The following is a 10,341-nucleotide window of genomic DNA, read 5'->3' on the forward strand; positions in this document are numbered from 1 at the left end:
CCTACATTTTACTGAGTTTTTAGCCATCATCAAAACACCACCTCCTATTTTTGTTGGGCGATTCAAAAAGAAGGTTTCATAGCCGGGTGATCTTAGAACCTCAGATTCATCCCTGTACCATGTTTCTGTCATCATAAGAACATGAGGTTCAAAGCGTATAGTTGAAATAAGGGCGGTTATTTGGTCTTCTTTATTTCGCGCAGATTGTGCATTGAGATGAAGGAAGGACAAGCCATTATTTTTCGTGGAAAGTAATGCGCCTAATTTTTCGAGTGTCACGTAATCTTTGTCTTCCATCTTTCTCTTTAGGTAACAGTCGCTTTGGTCATTAACAGTGGCTATTCTCTCATTACTGAGAGGTCCTGCACGCTGGCGATGACGTGAACTCGGCTGTCCTCAGTTTTTCGCACCTTGATGCGACCATTGTCCACCCACAGAAACTTCCATTGCTTTTCTCTCTTTAGTGAGAGCGCTTGTGCAAACAATCTTTTGTTGTTGGGTGTGAGGTGGTCATTAACGTACACATTGGCACCTTGTGACTGAGCAAAACCGAGTGACTCGGTTGTTAGACGTGCCCTGCGTGCTTTACGCAAAAATTCATCCTTCTTGACCCGAGAACAAAACCTCGCGATTATGTTCGTGTCCTTTTTTGCTGGCACGCGATGCACAGCGTCGATATCATCCTTTTTTATGGGACAGTCAATTACATCACCCATTTTCTGAAGAATGGTGGCGCAATCCTCCCCCTTTTTTAATGGCACACCCTTTATCTCAACGTTGTTAAGTCGCGAACGCTGTTCCATGTCAGCCAGTTTAGCAGCCAGTTCATCATTTGATTTTTTAAGAGACTTGTTTTCGGCTGAGGTAAGCTCATGCTTCTTTTTCATTTTTTCATAAAAAGTGCTGATGGCAGAGACACTTTCACGAAGCTGTTCAATTTCGGCTCGAAGCTGTTGCACTTCGCGTGACAGCTCAGCATTTGACGGCATCATATAAACGTAACAGTGACTACAGCACAATAACCACTGGCAGCAGCAGTCGCGACAGCAAGAGTAGAAGCAAAAATCAGCGGTGCAATTAATGCACAACCAACCTGCGCAAAGGAAGAACGTTGCTCAGTGGACTCGACTTCCTGCTGCCACGACCGCCACTGCCAAATTGTGGCTACACGAGCACAGTGTTGAGCCTAAGTAGTGTCTCCGGTAGGTGTCCTCGCAGTCCGTGCTTGCGCAGAAAGTTCGTTCTTTGTGGCTGTAGCGACAGGGTAGTGACGTTGCTTGACCAGATATTCCAAGTAGACGGGTCGAGAAATCCAGAGAAATATCCCGATAGCCCGAAGAGCCGAACCAGACAACTGTCACGATATGCACCAGTCAGCACCTGCGCAAAGGAAGAACGTTGCTCAGTGGACTCGACTTCCTGCTGCCACGACCGCCACTGCCAAAATAATTTTTAGAAGCTCACCAGAGCTTCTAAAAAAGTAATCTTCCCTCTAACTCAAGCCATACTTTAAAAGGCTGATTTAGTAAGCTGTCTTGCGAAATTACAAGGTTGGAGACCCCGCTTCAAAAAATTGAGATACAACATCGTATCATCCCCACTATTTTTCCGCGTTTCCATTCCAAGGTGCATTCTCTCGTCATATTAACACCCATCTTATACGAAAGAATGTAAGCATGTTTTAGTTTTTCTTCTTGACGTTGCTTGCAAGACACGTTTCGGGGTCATTGTAGTTATAAAGGAGCCATTCAAAACATATAAAATTGTCCTTTTAAAGACTTGGAGTCACTAGATGTTAAGATTAAGAGAGATAGATTGTACACACGGGCTTCCACTGCTGCTTTGTAGTCTTGCCCCAATCATGCTAACTGCCTTGACTATAGACTCATTTTTACAGGTAGGCGTAGTGTAGATAATAACGGCAATTCGTCTTAGTTGGTTTTATTCTGGGTAGTTCATAATAAACAGGTGCGCTTCTGTGTTTTTAGCGTTTTTGGAATGACAAGTTAAACTACTCTGTCAGGCGCAAGCCCAGTGTGAAATTTATAAGCTAAAAAGTTATTTTCTATGTGTTATACTCCGCTAAGTTGGCTAATGGCCTATCTGTGGAAGTTCTGAATGTTTTATTATGGCGTTCTTGATTAGCGCCAATTAAACTATTTCAGGTTGTCAGTTTTTATGTTGTAGTTTATTTATTCATAATTTTTATTTTCTGTGTATTACAGTTCATTCTACACTCTTGTAAGAACGTTCAGTACTCCAATGCCGACACGATCTACATTCGCACAGGAAATCAGCCAAAGCTTTATTGCACTTCTTGCATGGTAATGGCTTACTGAATAGGCTATAGCACCCCGGTTTGGTTATTTTTTTCGTGCGTATACTTTTTTGATCGCTTGCTTTCTTTCTAATCTTTTTTTACCCTTTCCTTTGTGCAGAGTAGCAAACCAGAAGTTACAATTTCGGATAACCTCCCTGTTTTCTCTCAATTTGTTCTGTTTCTCTGCAAAATTGGTGTGCAATGAGCATGCTTTTTTATATGCCATTGTTTCTAGAGAGTATGCCCTTCGCTCTGATATTAAATGCCATTAGTTATATTGAATGGGGATTTACATGTTGAAGGTACATGTTACAAATTTGATTGAGTTATGTATATTGCGAAGTATATCATCTATGCATAATTAGGCACTACGTCGTGAACACTAAACACGCACACAAAAAAAAACAATCGAAGGTAAACTTTTGCGAAGCTTTCAAGGGGGATATAGCAAGCCACTACAGGCACTGAGAATAAATTCATTTTTGTCCTAAACAGAAAGATTAAGGTTTATTGGTTTGCCTAAATGTTGTGCTTGCACAGTTACATAGTGACAAGACACTAATAAACTGAGTCCCAGTGTTATTGCCATGTAACAACTCTAGTGAAAAAGTTCTTGAGCTGCTCTTACGTGGAAGATCATTGAGGCGAGCTTACAACTAGTTTTATGAGTTGTTTTATTTAACTGACAGACGTTCGAAACAAAACAGAGTACATTACTCACAAGCTGATAATCCTTTACCTGTAATGTTTTTCTCGCATAAAAATGTGCTGTAGTTAGGCTATAGGGTCCCTCAAAGCCCAAACTTGCGCTAATATCAAAAGTTATAGCGATATGCACATGATGCTGGAATGTAGTCACAAAAGCAACGGTAGCAATGATTCTTAACCTATTTAAAGTATACAAATGAGGGTTCCTGAGCATAAATACTGGGAACGAGATTCTTATAACAAAACGTGCGGCCATAATCGCGCTGAAGCATTGTGAAATGTGTCCACTGTATCCAATGTTATGTTCCTTCACAAGCATTTCTGCCATCACTCACTACTATACCCAAGATCAGGCTTCCATAACTGCCTATGCGTCTTTGTGACATCTGTGCCAAACTCTGTCAGCTTAACGTGTCGAAAAATTGATAGCATTGTATGTTCGTACTTTTAGTACATTGGTAAATCTTACATCAAGCATGAGTACTGCGAAATGTAAGAATTCAGCGAGACACCCAAGTCGACTTCAAGAAGTTTAATTTATAGGCGTGTGAGCCAAGGAGAACCGATCATGGATATAGATATCATGAGGCCGCTGTGACAGCTCCAGCCGACTTCAGACGACGTAAAATGACCATTTTCATTGGCATCGTTTTTCTGTCGAATAGTTTTTTTTTTCAATATTCTGTTCAAATGAGTGGATCAAGACCGAAATGTCAATCATTCTTTCTGTAAGAATTGACATGATATATATGTATCACAGTGCTACCACGGAACCTGAAATGCAATTTCTTCCCTGTCTCCTGGTGACACCGTCCTTTCACTCGGTTGAAGAAGAAAACGATGACTCGCGACGTCGAGCTGACGCATTTTTTTCTATTTAGCAATATCTTGGGAAAGGCCCCACAGTGATAACATGAAAACCGACGCTGAACACTGAGCTGTTTTATTTCGCAGAAGATGCGGGGCGTTGTATAACTATAAATTATAGGAACCAGCGCTTCTTGACACCGAGCAGAATTGACAGGCCACGTAGATACATTACCATCCACCGACAAGGCAATCTGCCTATCAATTTGACCTCGGTGAAATGTATTTTTAGAGGTGCTCTCCACAAATACATAGTGCGTACAGCTGTTACGCTTTCTCGGGTCACAAAATGCCAAGCCTGCGCAAACATCGAAACGGGCCACTGTTCTGGATGGTTTATAAAATTATCGTTCTTGTAATCATCAATGCGAGAAATTCTATTGGCGCTTTGCCGAAATGCTGTTGTTTGAAGTATTTTTTTTTAAGGTACCTTGTCGGCGAAGGCTGTGCCCACATGCCATAACTATATCAACCAAATAGGCTACTATCTAAAGAATTACTAAATATTGGCAGAATACACTTCAGTTCGGCCTATTATTATTTGGGAGACAACTCCATGTTGACCAATGGGGGATAAAAACGTGTCAAAAATGATGGGATCTTTTTTTATTACACACAACTATTGAGAACAAAGAACTGTTAGGCCAAGGCAATGATAGGGACATAATTTGTGGTTTCTGACTATAACCTCGTTGAATTGAAGTGAAAGTCATTACATTAATTGGGCGAATAACTACGCATTCTGTTTATTTGATTAGAACCCACTTCTTTCCAGGCTGTCGGTATTATTTTTCGTTTAATTTCATTCAAGTAATCATCATCACCAGCCTGACGCCCACTTCAGGACAAAGGCCACTCTTATGTTCCGCTAGTCAACTCGGTCGTGTGCTGCCAGTTTATGCCCACAAGCTTAATATCATCTGCCCAACTAACTTTCTGTCTCCCCATAACACGCTTGCCTTCTCTGAGAATTCAGTCAGTTACCCTTAATGACCAGCAGTTATTTTGTCTACGCGCCACATGCCCGGCCCATGTCGATTTCCTCTTCTTGATTTCAACCTCGTCCTTTTTTTTCACTTGAAGCCTTATTGTCTTTATACTTTGCCTTCATACATAGTCACATCACCTATGGCATTACATCATGGGGAAATACATATAACACTCATATTTCGTCTGTACAGCACATTCAGAATCAGGCCATGCGCATTATTACCAACAGTTCATCTAATTCTAATGCTACCCCACTCTTTCAGGCTAACTGTATTCTTACTGTGTCTGGCTTATTTAAATTTCACTTAATCACATTGTTATATAAACAACTTAACAAACAGCTTGTGTTTGATTTAATCGATGCTAGTTTACTCACTAACACCAATAGCACTAGATTCGCCCACAGTCATAACTTCCTTTTACCTAAATGTAACACCAATTATGGCAAAATGACGTCCGCCTTCGCGGTCATCAAATTGTGGAATAACCTGCCCTATACACTAAAATCATCATCATCTTTTCATGCATTCAAACGTGATCTTAAAAACTTCATCTTGCATAACTAGGTTGACAACGATGATTACTAAACGATTCTTGGTATCCGGGCATGAAATGGAAAAGTCTTTGCAAAGTTACGTTATTGCTTTTTGGCGTGATTATGTTTTACTTATATAATCTTATTAATATTGTTCTTGTGTCGCATTCTGACTGCCTGTTTTGTTTACTTGATGTTATTTTATGTAAGTTCACTGTTTATTTTTCTTTGTGTTGCGTATTTTACATGCTGTTTTAATTAATCATTTCATTGTTATATTTAACCGAGGGTCCCCCTGCAGTCGCTTGACTTTGGGACCCTCGTCTGCATACTACACTCTACGAATTTTGTATTTTGAATGATTGAATAAACTGAACTGAACTGAACTATGATACCCTTAACCCCGGTTTGTTTCCTAATCCACTCTGCTCTCTTCTTGTCTCTTAAGGCTACACCTACCATTTTGCTTTCTATTGCTCGCTGCGTCGTCCTCAATTTAAGCTGAACCCTCCTTGTAAGTCTCCGGGTCTCTGCTCCGTAGCTAAGTACCGGCAGGATGCAGCTGTTATATACCTTCCTTTAATAGATAGTGGAAATTCACCAGTCATGATTTCTCAAAGCTTGCTGAATGTGCTCCACTCCGTATTTATTCGTCTAGATACTTCGATCTCGTGGTTTGCCTCCGTGGTTACTACCTATCCTAAGCAGACGTAGTATTCTAAAACTTCAAGTGCACTGCACGCGCTCTTCTCTTCCGAGGTTATTGTATCTTGCTTTCGTTTTTCTGCAGAATAATTATATGAACTACTTTTCTGCTCTTCCTGTCTAATTCAGTAATCATGAATTGCAATTCATCCCCGGAATTACTCGGCAATGCATGGTCACCGGCGAGGCGCAGGTTACTCATGTACCCTCCATTAGTTTTTATCCCTAACTATTCCCATTCTAGGCGGCCCCTCAATACCTACTGCAAGCACGTGGTGAAAAGCATTCGGGAGATTGTGTCCCCTTGCATTACACCCTTTTTTCATTGGTATTCTATCGTTTTCTTTATAGAACACTCTGGTGGGAGGTGACCCTCTATAGATTGCTTTCAAGATGTTAAATATGAATCATCGACGCCCTGATTCCAAAGTGCCTTCATCACTGCTTATATCTCTACTGAATGAAATGTCTTCTCGTAAGTTTATGAAGGTAATGTATTCAAGTAGAAATCACTAAAGTACTGTTCATCAACCAGAAATATTGCTTATTATCTCTCGCCCTCAATTATATTGTGTTATATAGCTAAGTAGAACAAACACCACAGTTCGATAACGTCGCGTGCTGACGCAGATTGAGTAAAATGACACCTTATTTTTTTCTACATTGGGCTACTAGGAATAGCTGATCGTTCGCATCGGCTTACGTTCGCTTGTTATAAGCAAATGACGGCTAGGCGTGGCATATTGAAGTTTATTGTAGTGTATAGAGCGAAGCGTGATGTTGTTACATAACTAAGTGTATTGTAGCGTGTAAAACAAAGTGTGTTTTTTGTATGATGTACGTCATTACGTCTGTGGTATGCGTGACGTGCCCTTCCTGCTTGGACCACTTAGTGTCCGCAGTAGGTATTAAATAAAAATAAATAAAAATATGCTGGCTGAATGATGGTAAAGGTAGGGTAATGAAGGCTGATTTCAGCTAATGAATATGCTATTCGTTGTCATAACGGTTATTGCCTTTATGAAATCGAGAAGTAGTTGTGGTGTTTGAAGCACATAGGCATCCACTGTGGTAGCCTAGATACTATGACATAGCACGTGTAAGCTTGAGGACGTGAGTTCCATTCTCTGTTTCAACTTTCACATTTTGTTGGTATGAAACGCAAAAAACAACAACAGCGGGGTGAGGTGAAAGGTAAAGATCACCAAATATTCACATATATTGCAGCTCCGTCTCTAAAGGGTGCCTCCTAACTAAGTCCTTGTTTTGTCAAGTAAAATTCTTTAATTATATTTAATAATTCTTTACATGAAATGCAATTTTAGTTGTTTTTTCCTGTGTATATTACCAGTGAAAAATTCAAGCGCAACCAAATTCTGAACGCTCACTGACGCTTTTTTTCGCATTGCCTAACGTATTATAAAACAAACTCCACGTATATAGAGACCAAAAGGCGCCACTGTAGCTCTTCCAAAGAAACTTTTCTTATGCAGATGAAATCTTCAAAGAACGAAGCACGCTCGAAGAATCCGTAAAAGCAAAGTTGAAGTTCGATAAAGTTGGGTGCTCATTTTAGAAACGCATAATAAAAATTGAACGCCTTTAGTCGACTGTTTGAGGTTATTCTAGAATTCTTGAGCTGATGGCATGCCTTTTTTTCTATCATGTTAGGCATTCCCTTTAAGTTCGTAGTACATATCGACTACATTTTTTCAGCAATTTTTTTTTCGAAATCCTTTCAAGCTTGTCCGTTTGAAGTTGTACGCAAACTTCACGCACATTGTGATAAGAATACAGACGTTCAACTTTAAGATTGTGGATAAGAAAGGGTGCAGGTCTTGTGAACTTTTTCACAAAAAATGGTAAAACGTTCTGTGTGATGTTGTACGCACTCTGAGTACATAGTGTGAGAAGAATAGTGAAATTGGACATTGAACAACTGTTACTGCTTCGAAATTGCTGAATATTCTCCGAATATTTCTCGAAGGTCAATAATCTCTGGAAAAAATCACAGTATTACCACGGAGGGAAGGATGATGAGTGGGGCGAAGCGTCCGTCAGTCTGCGCGTGCTTCCATCCGTCCGTCTCTGCGTCCACTCGTGGGTCTCTCTGTCCATCCATCCATGTACAGAACACTCCAAGTGCCATCATATCGCATCTTTTTATCATATAGTCATCATATACATTCCAAGGACAAAATTGGAGGTGGCTACCTACTACTACTATTACTACTACTACTACTACTACTACTACTACTACTACTACTACTAAAACTACTACTAATACTACTACTACTACAACTACGACATAAATCGGGGAGGCGCGACCTACGGCTTGAGGAGCTTCGCCCCTAAAATTAGCAGTTTACCTCACTTTACGAATATGGGGTTTTAGCTTGTACATATGCTTGTTAAAGGCGATGGTTTTCTAGGCATACTAGAATGCAAAGCGAGTTGTCTGTCTATTTGTCTCTCTACCCAATGATTCAGCTACCCGGTCAATGTCCAAAGTTTAGGCACTGGCTCAAAACTCAGCCATCTTGATCTGGTGGCTACGTTCATGCATGTGAACATTATCAAAAAAAAAACGAAACAATACGCATTCCTCGGCGCTACATCATTAAGTAAGTAGTGGGTGGTTGTCATTTACTAAAAAAATACATAAATACGGAAAGCTGAAGACCTTGGTATTTCCGTGACTGTGCTGAAAAGTCGATGCTATAAACGGAAAAGCCTCTGCCAATGATATGGTGTTAATAAATTTCTTATTTGGGGCTTGACGTTCAAAACCACAATATGAATATGAGATACGTCGTAATAAAGGATTCCGGAAATCATGGCCGCCTGGGGTTCTTTATAGTCGACGTAAATTTATGTACATGGGCGTCCACATTTTAACAATATGGTGCTGCCACCTGGTAGTGACCCTGGGTTCTACATAAGCTGTGGCAGAATAATATGATCTTTACACATTTTCTAACATTGCTGCGTTTCCAGAATACGCGACTGCGATCACCGTGTTACCGGAACGAATGTTTAAGCGCAGTTTAAACTCACCATAAGTAAATGTTCACGTAGGTACCTAAAAATATACTTTTGCATTTTTGAAAACCACTAAATTTTGGTCATAGGAGTATTATAGCTATTAGCTATAATTATTTAAGAAACATTGAATAAGCGAATAAGCGCTGTGGTAAATATATCAGAGAGGTTCTCAGCATGCACAGTATCTCGATATAAGCATGGGGCATTAAATTGTGATCAGAAGTGCAAATGAAGTTCCGGAAATTTAGATAGCCACTGCACACACACACACACACACACACACACACACACACACACACACACACACACACACACACACACACACACACACACACACACAAACATGATTGATATGTGGGGTTTAACGTCCCAAAACCACTATATGATTATGAGAGACGCCGTAGTGGAGGGCTCCGGAAATTTAGACCACCTGGGGTTCTTTAACGTGCACCCAAATCTGAGCACACGGGCCTACAACATTTCCGCCTCCATCAGAAATGCAGCCGCCGCAGGCGGGATTCGAACCCGCGCCCTGCGGGTCAGCAGCCGAGTACCTTAGCCACTAGACCACCGCGGCGGGGCCACACACACAAACACGTTATATATATATATATATATATATATATATATATATATATATATATATATATATATATATATATATATATATATAAATCTGACAGTCAATAATGCCAAATGCCAAGGGCAATAGAGGGGCCGTTATTAGACCCAATTGTAGTGTATATGTGAAAAAAAGGGAGTGAAAATATTACTTCCCGTGGGTCGGAAACGAACCTGCAACCTTCGAATAACACGTTAGATGCTCTACCAACTGAGCTACCATAACGGCTATCCCCTCCGCCCCCACTGACACTTTATAGGGCTTTTTAAATATAAATTAAACGTGGATGGATGGATGAATATGGCTGCACCCTTTAGATCGGGCGGTGGCTAGTGCCACCAAGCCGTAATACCTAATGAACCAAAAACTAGATTTATTTTTCTTCCTTAAAATAGCGAGGTTGAGGATTCGTACTTTGCAGCGAAGGGTTCAATTTTCACTCGTGCCTTGACTTTAGCCACCAATCAGATAACCTCCTTCTTGTTATTTCTACCCGCTTAAGGTCTATTTTGCCCTCCCTGTCCCTAAACCCCAGTGCTTTGAAGAACT

General features: G+C 40.5%; 1 protein-coding gene and 1 non-coding gene across 2 annotated transcripts; both read right to left on the reverse strand.

Moving 5' to 3' along the window:
* Positions 1 to 338: 338 nt before the first annotated feature.
* LOC142772278 (uncharacterized) lies at positions 339 to 989 on the reverse strand. Its single transcript, XM_075874476.1, has one exon. It carries the CDS (start codon positions 987 to 989, stop codon positions 339 to 341), a length of 651 nt encoding a protein of 216 aa, XP_075730591.1.
* An 8,685-nt stretch (positions 990 to 9,674) lies between these two features.
* TRNAS-GCU (transfer RNA serine (anticodon GCU)) lies at positions 9,675 to 9,747 on the reverse strand. The gene has a single exon. It is a non-coding gene; the product is annotated as a tRNA-Ser (tRNA).
* Positions 9,748 to 10,341: the final 594 nt, after the last annotated feature.

The sequence above is a fragment of the Rhipicephalus microplus genome, chromosome 9, assembly GCF_043290135.1.
Source record: "Rhipicephalus microplus isolate Deutch F79 chromosome 9, USDA_Rmic, whole genome shotgun sequence".
NCBI classification, from domain to species: Eukaryota; Metazoa; Arthropoda; class Arachnida; order Ixodida; family Ixodidae; genus Rhipicephalus; species Rhipicephalus microplus.

Excerpts from the sequence above, each read along its gene's own strand:
- LOC142772278 (XM_075874476.1), bottom strand. The coding sequence starts at position 989 with ATGCCGTCAAATGCTGAGCTGTCACGCGAAGTGCAACAGCTTCGAGCC.